At 41.6% G+C, this 21,438-nt stretch overlaps 1 protein-coding gene across 1 annotated transcript in view; it reads left to right on the top strand.

Annotated features, from left to right (window-relative positions):
* The window catches only part of SPTLC2 (serine palmitoyltransferase long chain base subunit 2), a 106,917-nt gene that overhangs the window by 45,450 nt on the left and 40,029 nt on the right, over positions 1-21,438 (top strand). Inside the window, exon 9 of the mRNA XM_020794370.3 lies at positions 9,966-10,092. Coding sequence (XP_020650029.3) covers positions 9,966-10,092 — 127 coding nt within the window. The remainder of the gene's footprint in view (positions 1-9,965; positions 10,093-21,438) is intronic.

Genomic DNA, 21,438 nt, shown 5'->3' with positions numbered 1-21,438 from the left:
TGGCCTTAAGGCTTTCAAGGTAAGTGAGATATTTAAGGAGTGGTTTTATCAGTTCCATACCCCCAGTAAATTTCTGTGACTGGGCGGAAATCAGAAACTAGGCTTTCTAGATCCTATTCCTAGATCACTCTATGCACTGCACCACGCTGGAATAGCTCAGCATTCACCTCCAAGACCAATAATGCTGTGCTGTCCTCCTACGGTGCCTTAATTTGGTAGAGCATGCATATCTTGGCCATATCCTGCAACACGCAGCAGTCTCAGCATCTGTGTCCTTGCTTATACACAATATTTTAATCTTACATGCCAACCCCCTAATTTCAATCCATACATTCACATTATCAGTCCCTAGACTACTTCCTCCAAGTAGTTCCTAAACATTTACTACCTAATGGTGATTGAGATGTACGCTAGCACTCAGCTATTAGCCAGAATTTTGTCTCCTTTTTGAAATCATGTATCTTTTAACCTGTAGATATCCAGTACGCTGTGTGTAGTGGATAGAGGGACTGACATGTGTTCCAGTCCCCAGTCATCAATGGAAACTCACTAGGAATGTGTGAAACTGGTAAAACTGCACCTTAAATATCTCACTTACCTTGAAAGCCCTGTTCGGTCACTTTAAGTCAGTTCCAGCTTGACAGCACATAATGTCACATCACATCTGTTAATCTTAAGTATGTCATTCTTTTCATCTTTCCAGAAAGCACATGAGGGAAGCTAGGTGTCTATTGGCAGCAGGGGATCAGAAAGAAATGTAACCTATTTTCTTGTCCATCAGAAATCTGTGTGAGATGCCAAGGGGAGAAATTTCCAACCTATCAACTGGCAAGAGTATGCATATCTTGGCTAGTGTCAGCACCTGTGTCCTTGCTTATACATAATACAGCCTTTTTTCCTTTGATTTCTGAAGCTGTACAGATTATAATACTTTGCCAAGCACTTCCATCCTCCACACAAAATGGCATACTGTCAGAATGAAAATTTTCTATGGTATAAGAAAGTGGGATTTTATGGTTTTGCCGGTGTTCGTATTATGCCTGTATAAACCTGTAATAATATTTAGATGAATCTCTTGAGTTTGAGTAGAATTCTGCTGTATGTTTTTAGTGTCTCAATGCCTGCACCCTAACTTTTAAAAGTGAATAGTATCAGGTTAATTCAGAATAGGCATATTTTGTTGCACAACTAGTCACATGGTGCTAGGAAGCACCTGCCCTGAATTCTTATTACAGTTAACTTTTGAAAGTTTCATCAGTGGTGTTATACTGGCAGGCATAATTAGTAGGATTCCAGTCACAGAGTTATAAAATCTGTATTGAATCTATTCTTTATATCAGAGTGCTTCACAATTTAAAATTATGGACATACTGTGTATGAAATATAAGTAAAATTAAAACAAATTAAAATGTTAAGATAATCATACTCTTTTTGACCAGAAACAGGCTATTTCCCCTTTTTGCTATCTCACCTTTTTGCTTGACCTTCTTTTGTATGCATGGTGAGGCAAAAAATTGCATGCATATAAATGCTGCATTGACAAGTCACGAAAACATTGTCTTGTATCTAAGTAGCTGGCTCTGTTTTACTTTAGAATTCTTTGAGCTTACTATTTCACTTTCAACTATTAAGTGACTTCCAAGTGGTCCAACTACAGGAAGTATAAGGTCTGGTTATATAGAATCTATCTTTATTTAGATAAATCTGTAATAATTACATGATATTAAGACTTTCATGAATTGAGATGGTGATCAACAAAGAAGTACAGTGGTGCCTCGACTTACGAATGTCCTGACATATGATCATTTCGAGTCACGACCAGCTCTGGCTGCAAAATTTTGTTTTACTTGCGACCGGAGCTTCGAGTTCCAACCAGAAAAGGGCAGGGGAAAAAGGCGGGGAATTCAAATTGCTAACCGTTGGTGGTGAAGAGGCTGCTTCTTTGTAGCTCTTTCACCCCAGCGGTTAGAGTGTGCGATCGGAGGAGGCTTCGGACTTCCTGGTAAGGTGCTGCTTTCTACTTTTAAAAAACTGTTCTGGGTGGGTTTTGCAGCAGGTTATTGGCTGGGTGGTGGGATTATGTTTCTATGCTGTGATGCGTCTTGTAGGGTTTGTTTGTTTTTTGGGTGTTTTTTTCCCATTTCTGATGCCTCTTGCAGGGTTTGTTTGCTTCCTGCTTTCCCTTTTTTTTTTTTTTTTTTTTTTGGCATTTCCGAAGAGTCTTGCATGGTTTGTTTGCTTTTCTTTCCCTTCCCTTCAGCTAGAACGGATTAATCGAATTTCCGATGGGTCTTGCAGTGTTTTTGGGTGTGTGTGTGTGTAATTTTTTCCTTTGGCCAGAACAGATTAATTGTGTTTCAGTGTATTTCTGTGAGAAATTGTGCTTCAACTTAATGATGATTTTGAGTTACGACCGGAGTTCTGGAACCAATTAAGTTTGTAAGTTGAGGTACCACTGTAGTAATCAATCAATAGTTTATTTACAGTCCTTAGACCAGTCACATAAGTATAAAACCTTATAAAACCTTAAAATTTCTAACTTTCAATATTCCATTAGAACATGTTGGCATACATACAACTGGGAACGGCAATCTAATTGGTATTTAACTTCCGCAATCGAAGAATTGCTACACAGAACCTCGCAACCCGACAGGTGATCTGGACATCAACATCTGAGAGAAGGAACTCTAGCCTATTTCCCTCCGAACGTCCTGGCAATCTATCTATTAAGGGGGTTATAGTCTCTTTTCGCACTGCTTCATACAATGGGCAGGTGAAGAACATGTGCTGTATGGTCTCGATCTCCCTCAGGTGGCAGGAGCATAACCTTTCAGCAAAAGGGGTATTTTTATACTTCCCTTCTAGTACAGCAGAGGGGAGGGCCAAACACCTTGCCAGAGTAAAGGCTCTTCTAATTCCTTTAATTTCCAAAGATGTTAAGTATTTGGCCGGTACCATACAATTTTTGATGTAAGTCCTTGCTGCCATATTTTGGATGCTAGAAAGGTCTGTTTGGTATTCATTGTCCTCTATTCTTTGTTTAACTATTTGTTTTGCCTGCTCTATTCCAGAGGATATAAGCGCCTGAGGTGAGAGGCCAATTTTCCCCAAGTAGCCCTGGACCGATTTAACCCACTTAGATTGATAGTTATCTTTAAATAATAAGGAAAATAGGCCTTTTGGGTTTGACTGTCCCTTTAGCCACATATATATAGATTGAATTCTAATCCAGGCTTCTACTTTAAGGCATCCTGTTTCTAGCCTTATCCTTGCATTTGACACGCATCTTGGGACCTGGAGTATAGTTCTTAAGAATTTGGATTGAACTATTTCTTGTGGTGCGAAGTGAGAACTGGGTGGCCCCATGAATGAGCCGTACAGCAGCTGGGCTAATGCCTTTGCTCTATACAATTTGAGGGCTGCTGGTATGAAGGACCCTCCTTGGGAGAGATGGAATTTTACTATACTATTTGCCGATCTTTCTCCCTGATCAGCCACAAATTTACTATGCTGAAGCCTAGATCCTGAGGCCTGTAATACTACCCCCAGATATTTGAAGCTGTTCACCTGCTCGATACTGTGTCCATTTATTTGCCATGACCTACTCTTGGGTCTCTGTCCAAAGGCGACTATCTTGGTCTTCTGATAGTTAATCGTTAATGATTTATATTCACAGTATGAGGCAAGCTTCTTAAGTGCCCTCCTCAGCCCTATGGGGGTTCTGGATAGAATTACTGTATCATCAGCATAGAGTAAGGCTGGCACTGTTCTATCTGTAAGTTTAGGTGAATGGAGATCGTCGGTGTTAAGCCAGCTTGATAAGTCATTTATGTAAAATATGAATAATGCTGGTGCCAGTAGGCAGCCTTGCCTAACACCTCTGTGCGTTTGCACAGATTCTGTGAGGTGTCCCTGTCTGCTGCACCTGACTCTCAGGTATGTTTCTTCATGTAGGGCCCTGATTAGATATAGAAGTCTTTTGTCTATAGATGAGTTTGATAGATTGTCCCAGAGGTGTGTTCTCGATATAGAATCGAATGCTGATTTAAAGTCCACAAAGGCGGCATAGAGTGATGTTACTCCTTTGGCTGAGTATTTCTCTATAAGATGCTGTATAATTAGGCATTGTTCTGTTGTGGATCTCCCTGGCTGAAAGCCTGCTTGTTCTGCCCCAATGATATTTTCTACTTCAAGCCACTCCAGGAGTTTGTCTAGGAGGTGCCTTGCATATAGTTTGCTTATAATATTCAGCAAACTTATTGGCCTGTAGTTGGCTGGATCTTCCCTTTTCCCTTTCTTATAAAATGGGACCACTGTGGCCGTTTTCCATGATATTGGGATTTGGCCTGTGTCATTAATATGGGTGAAGAGAGGTGCTAGAAAGGAGCCCCACCATGTCTTGTTTTCTTTTAGGAGTTCTGGTGGGATGCCATCAAGGCCTGGGGCTTTTCCATTTTTTAACTGATCTATATGAGCTATTATTTCACCTGGGGTCACCGGGGGCCATTTGGGAGTGCTTCCAAGCATTACTGGAGAAGGGGGTACAATGACATCCTCATACATACTTGTAAAGTGGGATACCCATTTATCTGGTGGAATACAAGAGGATAATGGGTGTTTGGGCTCTGATAGTCTGCCTGAGATTAGTTTCCAGAAAAGGGATGGATTTTTGGCTTTTGCTGCTTCAATCACCTTCCTCCATAGTTCTCTCGTGTGTTCTCTTTTACTGTGATGTATCTGCTGTTTGTATTCTTTCTTATGTATCAGTAGTTTTAGGAGGGCCTCTTTTTTGACATGGTCTTCTGCTCTCAGGTATTCCTGGTATGTCTGATTAACTAATTGTTTTGCTGCCTTACAGCTTTGGTTGAACCAAGGTTTGGATCGGTTATATGAATTCTGAAGGTTTCTGCTATATGAATGGGTGAGATGTGGCTGTAATTGTTGTAGGAGAATTTCATATTTATCTATGGGATTCCAGTGGACTGTCTGGCTTCCTACTGGATTAAGGGCATCAATCAGATTTTTCGAAGTTAAAAGTTGTTTTAAATTTTGTGCCAGTTTAGGTGACCATCTTACTCGGCAACCCACTCTTTCTAGTGCTGTAATTTCAGTATGATATCTTGGTTCTGTGTCTAAATTTCTGACGTTTAGGTGGAAACTTAGATGTAGGGGGAAATGATCCCCCTCCATGTAAGGAAGTACTTGGAGAGTTTTGACCATGGAAAGGAGCCCCCTGCACACCAGGATGTAGTCAATTGTACTAGCTTTAGTTGCTGCCATAAATGTATATTTTCCTGGAGTATCACCTGTGATTGTGCCATTTAAAACTGAGAGGCCCAGTCTGTAGGCAAATTTGTACAGACAGGCCCCGGCATAATTTGCATGTTGGTCCTTAGATGCCCTCTCCTGATTCAGGGTCCCCACATTATCATTTCTTATGTTGGCTATCATCTTAAATTTGGTTCCCAGATAGTCATCATCTGGTCCCATACGGGCGTTTAGATCCCCACCAGTCAGGACCAGAGCATCCGGATGTTCCATGATAAGCTCTCTTACATAGTTTTCAAGGTCTGTCCAGTTTCCTTCTGTTTCAGCTTTTCTGGATGTGGGAGGTAAGTATATGTTAATAATCAATAGGGTTTTCATACTTCCTGTAAGTACTACTGCCATGGCCAGCTGTCTCAGGGGGGGTTTCATCGTAGATTTCACTTTCAGAGCTGTTGATACCAGGATGCTCAGTCCCCCCTTCAGTCTCCCCGGTCCGCGCCCTGGGATTGCCTTTACCATGAATGAGTTGAAACCATCTAGAATTATATCTTTGTCAGACCAAGTTTCTTGCAAAAGAATGATGTCATATTTGCTACGAAAGAAAAGAGTATCATGGGTTTGGGAGATACATCTGGTCCAACCTGCCACATTCCATGATAAAAGTTCAATTTTAGATGCAGATGTTTGGTTGCTTTCTGGAGCACACCGTGATTCTTGAGTGTCTGGTGCCTCATTTCGCTCCTGAATGTTCAGTTGTTCTGCCTTTGGGGTCATTTCCCCTCTTGTGGCAGAGAGCATTTTAATGGGGTTCCCTTCCTTGTATAACGTTAGCTTCTCCAGAGCAGGCAGGGATACATCTGATGACTGACATCCTCTGTAGGTGAGGGGAGCAACTGGTGTGGGAAAAGGATAATCTTTACGGGCCCAGTCTTTGTTGTTTTGATTTCTTTGTGTCTCTCTGCTAAAGGGATATCTTTCAGCTCTACCCAGGTAGGTAGTCGTTGTTGTATTTGGAACTGTGGTATCTTTGTGGAGTTGGACTTTTTGTTTGTTTTCCCCCCATGCAATATTCCTGGACAAAGGCTTCTTAAGATGTTTATATTTTTTGCCTTCCAATAGTCAGTTCTGGGGATAAGCTACTAAAGGGGCATATCTATTGCCCATATGCCACTCAGAGGTGGAGTCGGAAATAGTTCCCATCGAGCAGGCTGGATGTAACTTCTCTTTGTATGGATGGTATATTCTATTTTTTCTGGAGGATGTAATACCTTTTGAAAGATGCCTTGGCCTTGAGAGCATTTTCACCTGATTACTCTGGTTTTTGATTTTGCTTGTAAGATCACGAGGCTTGTTAATTGGGATATTGTTTGGGAAGGTTGCAACATTGATCTGCGTTTCCTTTCCTCTGCCATCTGATTTGGTTTTGGAAGGTGATCTGTTGTAAATGGTGGAAGCTTCAGCCCTATCTCTGTACAGGTCATAGCTAGGGTTTTCGGCTGTTATCCTCCTTATGGAAGCGGCTGTGGGGCCATCTCTTTGTTCTGGAACCTGAATTTCTCTGGATGTATTTGTTAGTTTGTAGGTGTCCAATTTTGTGATCGGTCTTAGGTTGATATTTGAGTAAGTTGTATGTATTCCCCATTTGAAAGATACTGCTATTTTTTCAAACTTGTACAACAGGCTCCAAAAATGATGGGCCTGTTCACTATTGGCGAAGATCAAGTGCACCCTGCCTCTTAGTTGCCCGGGCTTCCTGGGATAGATGCAGTAACATTTTGTGTTCATTTGAGCATCCCAGTCCTTGCCCAGAATTTCTGTTATTGTCCACAATACTTCTGAGTTGGAGGCCCAGGTGCCATTTGGTTTTCTTAGTGGCCAGTTGTAGATGGTGATGTGGTTCACAGGCTTGAGTGATGGGCTTTCAGCAGGGGTGGACCCTTCACTGTCTGAGGTTGCTGACCATTGAGGTTTTTTAATCTGTACATTTTCCTTGCATGTTGTCACAGCAAGTGGATGCTGGGGATAGGGTTCTTCTGGGGTGTTTCCCCACCATTCGTCTATGGTTATTAGCTCTAGATTAGAGGATGTTAGGTCAGGTCCCTCTGTGTCCTCTGTGTCCTCATTTCGCTCATATGGATCAGCCCAGGCCTTTGGGGTCTTCCCAGAGATGGGCATTCGGTCCTGAGTTGCTTTTTCTGATAACTGTGGGTAACTCTGACCTTTACAGGCTAGGGAGTTATCTTTGTGTGTTTGATCTTTTGTACCCAGCTCCTTTTTTGCCTGAAGTCCTCTCTGTTCAGTATTCTGAGGGTTTGAGGGGGGTGCTGCTTTTAAAATCCCCAACTTTATCATGTCAGCAATGCATTGTAGTATTGCTTTAGTATCAGCGATTTCTTTCTTTAGATCATGCAGATTATTGAAAATTGTCTGGTTGGATTTAGCTGAGAGGAGACACTGATCATGTAGTTGGGTGTAAATAATCCTAGTTTGTTCACTCTCGGGCCCTTGAGCATCTTGGGGGCCTACTGTTCCTTCCATATGGTTCTCCTTAGGCCCAGGTGTTGATAGATTTAAGTATTTATAGAATGATTCCATAGAGGCAGAGAGAGCCTTCTCTAGGAGTTCTGGGTCCAGAGACCAATTGCCAATTTCTCCTCCGGAGTGCGGAGTTCCGACTGCAGCCCCCTGGTATGTCTCTCCATTACTTATGCCTACATTGTCCGTAGTAAGTGGGGTACTTGATATAAATTCCCTCAGCGGCCTTTGATTATAGGAGGGTACATGTTCACGTTGATCTGAGACCACACAGAAGTCTGCTATAGATTTCTGATTTCGCTTTTTGGGAGCCTTTTTTAACTTGCCATAGGTTTTTTGGTCCTAGTGGTGACCATAGTTATACTCCACAAATTAAGCTTATTTAGTGTCCCCTTCTACTTCTGCAGGTGCAAACTACCACTCAAAGGGAGAAGAATGTGGGTTTCACAGTTACGGTCAGTAGTAGCTGTATAAAAACACTTCTTAGCTCCGGTAAACACTCAAACATAAACCATTAAAGGGCAGGTTGTTCCACCCGTTCCTTGGAGGACTTCTACTCACTGTGAGTCAATTGTAGATTGACGGAGTCAGCGGATCAGCCCCTGCTGTATGCCAAACAACCCCCGAAGGCAGATGGCTTTTCTTAAACAAAGTAAATGTTTTTCTTGCAGACTTGATTCAAGCAGGTGCTTACTGTCCGCAATAGCGGTGTTATTTTCTTCTGTTTTCTTCCCAAGGCTGCAGTTGTGTAATTTTGTCGTACAGAGGTATTTCTAATATCTCTCGGCAGCTCCAGTGGTCGTTATCTCTGTGTTTACTTTTACCAAGGTTAAAATCATGCCTTCAGCCAAGAAGTAGAATAGGAACTTCAACTAAACAAAAGCTATAAAAACCGTATAAAATTACATAAAATAAAGATAAAATCACCGCTGTGTAGCCATGAGCGTCTTGCCTGGCTGAGCCGGAACCGGAAGCCCCACTGTAGTAAATTAAATGAATAAAGACTAAGAAATCGGAAGATGCATAAAACTAAAATACTTCAGGCATGTACTTTCATGGGAATGAAAGGTTCAGATTATTACAGTTGACTATAAAATAAATAGGGAAAAAGAAGAACCTGCTGCCTGACAAACCTCAGAGATTGGTTCAAAATAGATGCAATATCATATCAGCTGCTGTATCTGTATTCAAAATAGCCATGATAACAGCTAACTTCCAACAGGAAACGGACTAGTAGAAGATGATACTTATTAATTAGCAATAATAACATAACTGGCAATAAAGGTAACAAAGATGTTCTAACAACTTTTTTTGTTTTTAGACCAGTATTGGAGCTCTGTGAAATTGTAGTAAAATTTAGATAATCATTTACACATTGGCTGTGGTTTCATTTAGCATTGCATAACTGCTGAAGATAGGCCCGTATTGTATCACTGCCTCATTACAAAAGAGTGTTTAATTATGTACTCTATACAGTGGTCCCCAACCTTTTTGGAACTGCGGACCAGTTGGGAGGGTGGGGTCTGTGCCCAGCGGGGTGGGGGCATCCCCATGGTTGCGGGTGGTCCTGGCATGTTTGCAAGGGCATGACATGCTCGTGGATGGTCATGGTGTGCTTGCGTTCATGCACGGTGAGCACGGCATGCTTGCGGATGGGCGTGGTGTGCTCTCACACGTGTGGATGGGCAGGGCACGCTCACGGGTGAGTGACGTGCATGCATGCGCATGAATGCAACATGCCCATCCACGAACGTGCTTGCTCACCTGCGCATGAGTGCAAGCTCACCATGCCCACCGTGCATGGGGGGGGGGGGGAGATCTGTCTCTGCAGCCTGGTTTTGCAAAGCCCATGGACAGGCACCGGGCTGGGGAACCCTGCTCTATAAGACCAAATTAATTCATAAAACATGGCCCATGCTTCATGCTTTATTAAAATCATTCTGGGTACCTGCATGAGGGGTTTGATGCTGGAATACTCATCAGGATGCGGCAATAAAAAAATTTAACATCAGCAAGAGATTAATTTTTAAAGTGCTATTTATAACATCTCTCCATCTCTCAGCTGTATACAACTGAGGGTTTTTTAATAGGGAGTGTTAACCAGCTTCTCTTGTGCCATTGAACCTGTCCATCACAATAATATATGTTTTCATTTTTTCCAGGAGTTGATTGATTATCTTCGTGTGCATTCTCACAGTGCAGTGTACGCCACATCATTATCTCCTCCAATTGTTCAGCAAATTGTCACAACTATGAAGTGCATTATGGGTGAAGATGGCACAACACTTGGTGAGTCTGGAGCATAATCATAGGTAGTTTTTTTTTTTAAGGAGACATTTGTAGCTAATGGGAATAGATTTTGTTGCCCTGGTATAAATGACAGATTGATCTTTTCCAGGAGTATTCAGAAGATAATTTCTTATTCATTGATAGTTTTTCTTTTTTGACACTTGAAGTGTAGAAACTAAGTTCATTTTTGTCTGATACTGATGGATCACAATATTGCACAGTTATTACTGTTCCTGAACTCTTGTCTCAGTGACATTTTTCCTAGTTCACTTCAGCCAGTGTACTTTCTATATAGCAAAATTTACTGTACAAACACAACTAGACTACCTGGATTTCGCAGGATCTGACTACTTGTTGCCATGCATTTACCTTGCATTTTTATAAATGTTGGTAAAAGCACATGGTTAACACAAATGGGATGATGTTCAAAGCTCTACACTTGGCTTTAAGACTTTTACTACTGTATTTTACTACTTAATTTTTAAAATGCTATTTATAACATCTCTCCATCACTCAGTTGTATAAAACCGAGGGTTTTTTTAAAATAGGGAGTGTTAACCAGCTTCTCTTGTTGCACCATTGAACCTGTCCATCACAATAATATCTGTTATTAACCATAGTAACAATAATGCTACTTATCTCTGCGAAGCTGAAAGCAACCTTTTCTCTTTTCTCTTGGATCTTAACACATCTGTGTTAGATCCTTCCAAAGTAGAGGTATAGTTGTAAAGTAACTCTGGGTCCAGTACTACCATGTATTGCTTCATATGGTGTAACCAGCTATTTTTGTGTAAAGGTAATTTGTCCAGTTGTCTAAGCGGCGGTGCTCATCTCAGTTTCCAACCCATAGAGCTAGCGTTTGTCTGTAGACAATTCTGCATGGCCAGCGTGACTAGACACGGAACACCATTTACCTTCCCACCAAGGTGGTACCTATTTATCTACTCGCATTTTTGCATTTTGCATGCTAGGTTGGCAGGAGCTGGGACAAGCGACGGGGGCTCACTCCGTCATATGGATTCGATCTTACTACTGCAGGTCTTCTGACCTTGCATCACAGAGGCTTCAGCGGTTTAACCTGATTCTGATAAATGATACAAAACTATGAAGTGTTTGGATCCTGCTTGGATCACATTCAGTCCCAAAATAAACAGATTTTGATTCTTTGCAGGTGTTGCATTTGGCCACAAGATGGCACTGTGCATATACCTATTTAGCACCACCAATCTGGTCAAAGGTTTGTCCAAATTTTCTGTGGAAAACTGTTTTCTAAGATCTAACTTTTATCTGCTTTGTTAAACATAGCTTTGTATCATTTCTACTGGCCAGGTTCAAAACTGTGCAGCAAGGGAAAAACAGTATACTGTGTGAAATCACTGTCTGAGATGTATATGTTCACAGTTATTTCATCTGTAAGGGGTCTGGATTGGAGAGTTATGCTCAGGTTCAGAGGGAGGATATCCCACTCCATTAAGTGATAACTTTGAAAACAGAGTTACAAGGAGTGAAGAAGTTGTCAGCTTTGTAGAACAGACATTTCAGAAAACTCCACTGATGATATGTCTGTATGTGTCTGTCTGTTCTTGTGTTTTATTTACTTACTTACTTGCTTGCTTATTGACTTATTCATGTACTTATATATTGGTCTTTATTATTGTACCCATTAGTGCAAAGCACTATTCTGGACAATTAATAATTGATAAAATCAAACGGAAATAAAAATAACTCAGGAAGAAACAAAGATAAAATTAAACAAACAAATCAACTCAGACATCACAAACAAAAGGACGTTATAGTCAGAAACCCATAATAGGGTGGACAGGACGACAGGCAAGTTTTATGTAAAGTGTACAGATTTGCGTTTTTGGACTACATTGCCAGAATTTCCTAGACAACTGTGGACAGTTCTAGGAAGAGTAGTAAAAACAACAAAACAAAGAACCAGAAATCTGTCCACCTCTAATTTTATATTAAGAATATTAAGAAAGCAAGGTCTCTGAATATTAGGTATGTAATGTGTCTGAAATTCATATCTCACAAAAGTTCACAGCTAATAATGTGATGGATAATACACCATCATAGTAGTTAAGATTCAGAGGAAAGTTGCAACTAGTATCCTGCTAGATAATAAGGATAAATCAGAGTGTTAGTTCCAACTAGAGTAGATCCATAGAATGAATGAAATAAGTGCTGACTTAACAAGACCCATTGATCCAATGGGTATATGCTAGCTCAGTTTAGCCTTTGGCTTTGACCCCCAGTCACTGTCCTTTTGATTTGAAGACTGACAGAGGAAAATGGAGATAATTATGTCAAATTGGGTTTTGTAGTTTCATCTATTTTGAATTCTGAAGTGGAATTTAGAAATTTCTGATGCCTGTTACATTTGGCAGGGTGAAAGACATAGCATAAGAGGTTTGAGGGGTAAGCAAATCTCGCACAATCCGACGCTGGGATTTTGCGAGTTTTGATTGTTACTCTTGAGCTGCAGGCTGTGCAGCCTGCGGCTCAAGAGGCTGGAAGTGAGCTCAGTGTCGGGCTGCAGTCTCCTTTCCTTGGTAAAGCGCTTCTGCGCCCCTGCTCAGCCCGCAGCTCCTCCATCTGTCCAGCTGCCCACCTTGCCTGCCAGCTTGCCTGCCCCTGCGCACTCTGCTGGGGACTCGCATCCCAGGTTGGGTTATTGGGGGCTAAGGGAGAAACTTAACCAACCTGGGGGGGAAAGGGAGCAAGCGGAGTGCTGCATGCAACGAGCTGGGGCGCTGTCCATCCCCACTGCCTCCCACAGGAGCCTCGAGGGTGATGTTCCAGGCCAGTCGCCGGCCTGAGAAGAAGCTGTGAGGTGAGTCCGGCATTGGTGCCCGGCTGGAGCCATCCAACAGGCGAGGGGGCTTGGGTGAGGGAGCCTGGGACGCGAGCTGGGTTGGGGGGCCGAGAGCACGCACGCACGCAAAGATGGCACGGCTGTGCGCCCCAGAAGAGCAGGGGCGGCGGAGCTGGAGGACGAATGCCCCTTTGGAGAGCTGAGCCCCAGAGCAGGTCCCTCGGCCTTCCTTTGTTTCGTTTGGAGCTGAGATTTTTGTGTTTTGCTTTTTTGCGTTTTGGGTTTTTTTTTAAGTTTGTTGATCAGCTGCCTCTCCTCTTCCAAAATGATGCAATGCCAGGCCTAGATATCTCTCCTGCTCTCCCTCACCATGTACGGCCTCGGTGGCGGTGGCGGTGCAGGAATAGTGAGTGTGTGGTAGCATCAGGGTATGGCAGGTGGATCTGGCCCTTTCCTGTGTGCCCTCCCCCCACCGGCCCATGCCAGGGGAAGGTGATTAAAACAAAAAACCAGGGACTGAGATTTTCCTAGTTGGTTTTGCAAGCCTTCTCACTGGACACTGGAAAATTTTTGCTAATTTTTTTCTTTGCACTTATATATTGCCTTTCCAGTGAGCTCAACAGTAGTGGCCCACGTCCCTCTTTCTCTCCTCCCCCCCCACCATTTATTTATTTTATTTAAAAAAAATTTTAGCCCACCTTTTTCCTTAAAAGGAGCGAAGGTTGCTTACCACAACTTTTTCCTCACTAAAAACAGTGAGAATGCAAACATTAAAAAAGGAATGAAGCAAATATTCTATTAAAATGGTAATTAAAATAAATACAAAAAACACATCTAAAACAACAGAGCACAACAATCCAGTTTTTAAAAAACCCTCTCAGACTGCAATCCCGGAGGGAAAATTTGCCTGAAGAGAAAGGTCTTTGCCTGTTTGCGGAAGGGCAGCGAAGAGGGGGCCAGCCTGGCCTCCAGTGGGAGGGAGTTCCAGAGACTAGGAGCAGCAACAGAGAAGGCCCACTTCCATGTCCCCACCAAGCAGACCTGTGAGGATGGTGGGACCAAGAGAAAGGCTTTCCTGGATTATTTTAACTCCTGGATAGGTTCATAGGGTGAGATATGGTTTTTTAGATAGCTTGGAGGCAGCCCTGTCCTGTTTATGTCTGAATAAAAGTGGGTGAGAATCGGCTGTAACTCGGGGGAAAGTTCATAAAACACTGTTTCATTTTATTTTTAAGTAAAGTTGGTTCGGCCCCTAAACACAGTTCAGATTTTTCATGTGGCCCCCTATAGAAATTAATTGCCCACCCCTGACTTAGATGAACTGGCCAAAAAGCTGTGATATCAGGAGTGGGACTAGGCTCCTCAATGTCATCTGGCCCTTGGAGAGATGATCAGGGGAAACTAGGGTACTTCATACTGTGTAGTACATGCTTTGTTCTAGTGGTAGTATAAGAGGTCCATACACTTTATTTTAAACATCTTTTCTGCCCATGTTGTCCTCCAGAGACTCATAAGATACCCTGCAAGGCTTTCTCAGTGTGTGATACCTCTTGCATGAGAGTAACTAGGCAGAACTGTGTGTGGTTGTGTATGTGGGAGTTAGGAGAGAATGTTGAGAATAGAACCAAGTCTGTTCTAGCTCAGACACACTCCTTACCAGCTTTCTACAATGTGACACTCCAGATGTTTTGGACTTCAGCTTCTCTTAGCTCCCACCAGCCTCTTGCCAAGGCTGGAAAGGCTGAAAATTATAATGCAAAACATTTGGAATGCTCCAGATTGTAAAAGGCTGGACCAATTCAGTTTATTGTTTCTTGGGAGATGAGGAGGAAGATTTCATAAAAAATCACCAGCCCAACTGCAAGTCCTTCTTACCATTTAATGCTTGAGTTGTTGAGTGTGGATACATGTATGTTTGGAATAAAATCACCACACTGCAGAAGCCTTGTCAGTTAGAACCTGACACATGTCATATTCAGTTAGAACCTGACACCTGTCATATTCAGGTACTGTCTGTCATTGACATATTTTCCCCGTTCTACTGTCATTTTGCAAGTACTCCCCAGTACCTTGTATACCTCAGGTACTGGGGAGTACTTGCAAAATGACAGTAATTACCTCAGATGGTAATTCCTACATGGTCAGTGGATATAGAAAACTGACACCTCGGACCATCTCATGCTGTTGCCAAACTGCAAAGACAATTTTGCTGCAGTGCTCCACAGTCAACACAGTTTAACCGTTAAAAGTAGACTACATTATCAAAATGTAATCTAATTCATTTGACCTAAAAGGTTTTGTGAAGTAGGCTGTTTCATGTTTGCTTGCTCTCCAAAGTGCTGACAAATTCCAGCTGTCAAGGGTCACATTCTTAACAAACACTTTTCTAGGCAATCTGGAAGTTGAGTCATGGCAACTGGACTTCTTTCTTATTAGGTTGAAACATTTCACTACACATCTAAGTAGCTAATTCAGTCTGAGGAGAGTTGGTAGGAGACTCCTGATATATCTTCCACGTTGGTTTCACTTCTCCCTGGTCTGAATAGGCTCGTTAGATGGAGAAAGGACTGGAGGTGAGTGAAAATCCCACTTTTATAGTCCTCCACCCAGAGAGTGTTTGTCCACTGGAACAGGTAGTAGGAACTTGTGCAGCTAACATTGCATATTATTTGTTTAGGATTGTCAAGAATCAGGATAAAGGAGTTGAAAATGGATTATACTGAAATACTTAAATCTAATACATTCTATCTGAATGGAGAAGAATTCAGCTGACTGACTGAAATATTTTTCATCCTGTAATTCTAGGATATATTATATTTTGAATTCTATTACAACATCCTTGAACAAATTATACATGCCACAGAGAGTTTCCTTTCTTATGAGATTAGAACTTGGTTCTTCCACTGAAACTAAATGATGATAAACTCAGGACAGACAAAAGCAATTACTTAGTCACACACTATATAATTAGACTATAGATCACAGTGTCATGGTATGTAGTGACATGTGCCAAGTCGGGCAGTTTTACAGTGAGATTAGACAAATTCATGGTGGATAAGGCTTTAAATGGCTATAGACGATGGCAATAATATACAGTAACTTTCACTGTTGGTGGGACAGTGCCTCTCATTTATTTCAGACAAAAAACTGAAGAAAAACAAATACAAAAGAGACAAAAACATTGTGGCACTGTCATTTGCTGGAGAAGAGTGTTATTGCACTCATGTCCTACTTGTTGGCTTCCCATAGGCATTGGATTGGCCACTGTGGGAACAGAATGTTGGACTTGATAAAGCCTTCTGTCTTTTCCAGCAGGGCCCTGCTTATCCTCTTAATGAGAATAAATTGGTGATAAACAACTTTAGCATTGTCCTCAAATGTTTTATGAGTGCTCAGTAGTTCTGTAAACTTGAGGAACAACATACATTTGTAGCTTCTATAATATACTGGCTATTGTTAAATATTTGCAGTCATTCCAGAGATTTCCTTGCCCGAACAGGATGTTAACAGCAGGCACCTTGGATAGAATACACATGCAAGAGAAAACAGCATGGCCATTTCCGAAATGGGACAAGAGGCTAATGCAGACTTGAATAGACTTAATTAGGTGACAGCACGTGAACATGCAATCTGGAAGGGGACAGCAGCTTCCCTTCTTTTATATCCTATTGTCTGTTCAAACAAATCTTTCAGTGTCTTGTATTGTTTCTGTCTGGCACTCATAATGGTCATCCACAGGGTGCTGTCTGAAAAAATCCATGTTAATTTAAAAATACAACTTGTGGCAGTATTTGTTTCTGGGTTTTGCAATTGAACATGACTCGGTTCTTAAAAGCCAACTTAATTCAGCAAGTCCTAGGTATAGGTGCAAAACGTGCTGTTTCTGTTATTTTCCTGATAGGTTTTCAGCTGCCTTCCTGGAAGGTTTATGTTGGTTGTTGCCATATGGTACCTAATAATTTAAAGTTATTTCAATATTAGTGAGCATTCCATGACTATGTGGATAGCTTACATGTTTTGACGTCTTTCAAGTGAATACACTTTTGCAATTCTAGTCAAGTGAATAAGCTTTTGCAGTTCCGAAACCATCATAGTAATGACCCATTCTGAATATTATGAGAAAATTTAACAGAGCCAGAGGATAATTTAACACCTCAAATATGTTGGAAATGCTGTTTTTTAAGGAAAATATTTCTAACCACAATCTTGAGGGATGGATAGGATCCATCTTTTCTTCATTCTTGCTTTTAAGTGTTTCTCTTTTGGGGGGACCAGATTTTAGGACACATTGTGGGTGTAATATGACATTGAGGTGAGGGAGACAATACTTTTGTTTATAACCATTAGATGAATTGGCATTATATTGGAAGCAAACAGTGTTCCTTTATTCAGAGATGAATCGTTGCTAGTTGAAGACATCACTATTTCATTACTGAGGAAACATGTAGTAAAAAGGAGACCATTGCTTTTCCTTTCTCCACAAGGAGTTGTTTTATGAGTGAAGTTCCTCAGTCCAAGACTTCTCTGCACTTTCTTTCCTTTGTTGTAGACCATGACTTTGTTGTAGACCTGTGTGTGTTTGTTACATTCTCATTGCTTTATAGAGTTTGTATTCCTGAGAAATGTTTTTAGTGGAAGGGCGGTAGAACATCTTTCCACTTATCTGCCAAATTCAATTTCAGGAAGGTTTAGGAGGCCATATTCTAGTAGTAGATGTCACCATATAGGCAGAACAGTGGGATAAAAGAAGTGCTAACATAGTTACTGTGAAAACTTGAAACTTTGAATACTTGCATAGCTTAGCTTAAAGCTTTTACTTCTTGTAACTTAGTTTAGGAGAGGCATTCCAACCTTCTAGAATGAGGGAAAACATGCAAAAACTGGGAAGGAAAATAATGGGATGATGCAGATAGACAGAGATCGTTGAATGAATGTATAAAATACAGCGATCCATGTTGTAATGTGACTAAAGAGTCTGATGGTGCAGGTGAAATTATTCTGTTGTGTTCAATGGAATATCAAAGTAAATAAGTGCACATTGGGTTACAATTTTTTCCAGTAGGTATTTGTGATAATTCAATTGTCCATATAAAACCTGATGCATTCACGAACTGTGCTATAATTTATCACCTTCTATAATATGGGTTTCTGCAAGTATAAGAGTTGCCCTTAATTGAAAGCGTCCTAATGAACTGTGTATATAGGCTAGTTTCTTGTTTAAGCTCCATATAATGCTGTAATCACTTGCAGCAAATTGTAATTCTCTCAGACTAAAAGAAATACATGGGTTTTTTTTTGGGGGGGGGAAGGGGAGATAGATGAAGGAAGGATGTATGGATAAGTGTTGCCTTAATTGTCCAGCATTTTCTGTGGTGGCTAGGATATAGAATGAAAATGCTGAATTTTAATGTTTACCAGCAGACTTAGAAAGAGAAAGGCAAAGTATTGGTCACTTTAAAGGCTAACAGATTAATTTTTGTGTGGGTTTTCATGGATAAAAATTAGAAATGGGGCTATTTGAATTAGTACAGTGCTGCCTCGCACAACGAGCGCACCGTAGAGCGATGAATTCGCTCTACGGTGACGCTTTTGCGATCGCTAAAGCGATCGCACAACGATGGCCCCAATGGGCAAAAATCGCAGAGCGAAGGTCGGTAAGCTGCTCGCTTACCGACCTTCGCTTTGCGACCCGCCGATCAGCTGTTCGGTGGGTAAAAAATGGCCGCCGGAACAGCCGAAGGGCCGGGGCGCAGCGTTTTCGCGCCCTTGGTAAGCAAGGGGAGCGCGCGAAAACGCTGCGGAAGCCCCGAAATGGCTGCGCGCAACCATTTCGGGGCTTCCGGCAGCGTTTTCGCGCGCTCCCCTTGCTTACCAAGGGCGCGAAAACGCTGCGCCCCGGCCCCTTTCGACTGTTCCGGCGGCCATTTTTTACCCGCCGAACAGCTGATGGCAGCCATTTTGGCGCCCTCGTTCTGCGAGGGGAGGGCGTGAAAATGGCTGCCGCCTATGGAGGAACTTCGCTGAACTGTGAGTTTGAAAGCCATAGGAACGCATTGAACAAAGTTCAATGCGTTTCTATGGCTTTTTCCCTCCCGCACAGCGATGTTTCCCACAGCGAAGGTTAATCCGGAACGGATTAACCTCGCTGTGCGGGGCACCACTGTATATGAATACGAATATCCCCACACAGGTGGTGTTAACGAGGGTCCAGACCCATGGGGCTGGATGGTCCACTCACTGATCCAGTGCGGATGGCACGATTCAACAAATGATCCGCTCACTACTCTTCAACCTTGCAGCAAGGCTTGTCCTCCTACCAGAAGTGGCAAGCGGATCGCTCGCTGTGGAGCCATTCGTAGAATTGTGCCATCTGTGTCTGTGGTGGATCAGTGAGTAGACAATCCGGCCACATGGTACTAGACCCTCATTAATGCCACCTGTTCAGGGATATTTGTATGTGAATGTGAAAACCCCGATCTCGAATAAAAATCAATTTCTTCAGATACCAGGAATCCTCTGTATTTATACAAATCCCTGTAACCAGATGACATTACATAAAATAGGCAAAGTCACAATGGTTTGTTAAGAGAGATAGGAGTAGCAAGCTGTTATTTACTGGAATTAGCAGGCCATACCTATGGCAAGAAGCTGTATGCCATGTAAACTTGGCTGTCACAGACATTTCAAGAGTTGTTTCTAGGGCAGAGATCAGAGTCTGTTAAGGGAGACAACTATTTTATAACCATAAGATTTTACAGAATGCTGAATTATTCATACATTTAATGCGCTAAGAAGCTTTGATCTTTATTTAGCCCATTAGAGATGCCCGGAACTTGTTTATGCAGCCAGTATCTGCTGTCTCCTTAGATCTCCCTTTGTAATTCACTTTTCGATCTTAACATAGGAGTGGGACTGACATGTTGTTAATTACTTAAATTAGCAGATAGATGAGAAACTTTCTGTTAATGAACTATTGTCCTTTGTCCATTATCTGTATTCATATCTGGTCATGGTGATATACTGTATTTTTCAGTGGGATAAAAGAAGTACTAAGACTATGTATATAAGACTATGCTTTTTAATAACATTTTTAGACTAAAAATTGAGGGTTGTCTTATACACAGAAGTAAGCTGAGGAGAAAAAATAAGTGGAGGGGAAAGCAGGGATCAAAGTGATCCTGCAGGACTTTGATCCCTGCTTTCCCCTCTGCTTGCTAACTCCCATGGGGCTTAGCAAAAGGAGGAGGGAAGGATCAAAGTAATTCCATGGCTGTATAAGGGGGAAAGGGATCAAAATGACTGTGCAGTCATAGAATTGCTTTGATCCCTTCCCCTTCCTTTTGCTAAGCCACGCGGGGCTTAGCAACAAAGGGAGAAAGCAGGGATCAAAGCCATCCTGCAGCACTTTAATCCTTTTTACCCTACATTTGCTAAGACCCACTTAGATTTCTTAATTTTGGGTTAGAAGAGTGGGGGTGTCTTATACATGGGGGAGTCTTATACACGGAAAAATACGGTATATAAATATAATATATTTACATTCCTTGAGTCTAAAGAAGTTAATTTGATCCATGGAATTACACACTGTAATAAATAAACCTGTTAGTCTTTGAAGTACCCACAATATTTGATATTCTCTCACCCTTTTTAAAAAATTCTATGAATATGCTAAGACAGATTGAAAACTTTTTCTACCTAGATGAAAGAATACTAAAGCACACAGAATAACATGCTTTGTTATACAGATGCAGGACCAGGCAATACCTTTATTAGACCACTAAAAATCAAACATACAGCTAGCTTTCAATGATAATTCATCATCTTCAGCCTGTGCAACAACTTCTTGTGGGTAGTTCAGAAAATTACAAACTTTTATTAAAGTCCTAAAGTCTCATGGCCATTGCTGAGGCCAAGCTAGCTTCTTTAGATGGATACAGATGCAGTCTGCAAAAGGCTTGTGGGGAGAAGGTGTAGTTTCAAACTCCTCCTCAACCAGTAGTTTGGAATTAGTCGTCCAACTCTTTAAACAAAAAGAGTCATTTAAACTCTTTTTGCATCTGCCTGATGTCCCACTTTGCCGCCTTTTTGAAATTCAAAGAATTTCTTATGTGGCTAGGGAAAACAAGATAACGCAGAGGCATGGCAAGCCTCCATCAGTGTTGGAATTAAAATTTAGTTCAACCATCAGGAATAGAAAAATTTAACCAAATTAAAGCCAAACCAATAGTTTTACCTGGTGGATGCTTTCCTCAGCATGTACTATTGCCTGGTTGGTGTCAAGTGTCCAAGATGTTCAAGAATCCATGTTTTTCTTCATTTGGTGCCCAGGCTAGCCATTCTGTGATACCTTACACCAGGGGTGTCCAACCTTTCACCTTCCCTGGGCCACATTAGAAGATGAAAATTTAGTTTGGGCCTCAGATAAAATAAAATAACAGTAATGATACCTGATCATCCAAAAAAAAAAACCCATAGAAAACATAGTTAACATATTAAACTTACTTGCTGTTTAGTGTTTATATTGT

The sequence above is a fragment of the Pogona vitticeps genome, chromosome 1, assembly GCF_051106095.1.
Source record: "Pogona vitticeps strain Pit_001003342236 chromosome 1, PviZW2.1, whole genome shotgun sequence".
Taxonomy (NCBI): Eukaryota; Metazoa; Chordata; class Lepidosauria; order Squamata; family Agamidae; genus Pogona; species Pogona vitticeps.
This window is presented reverse-complemented; position numbering and strand designations above follow the sequence as displayed.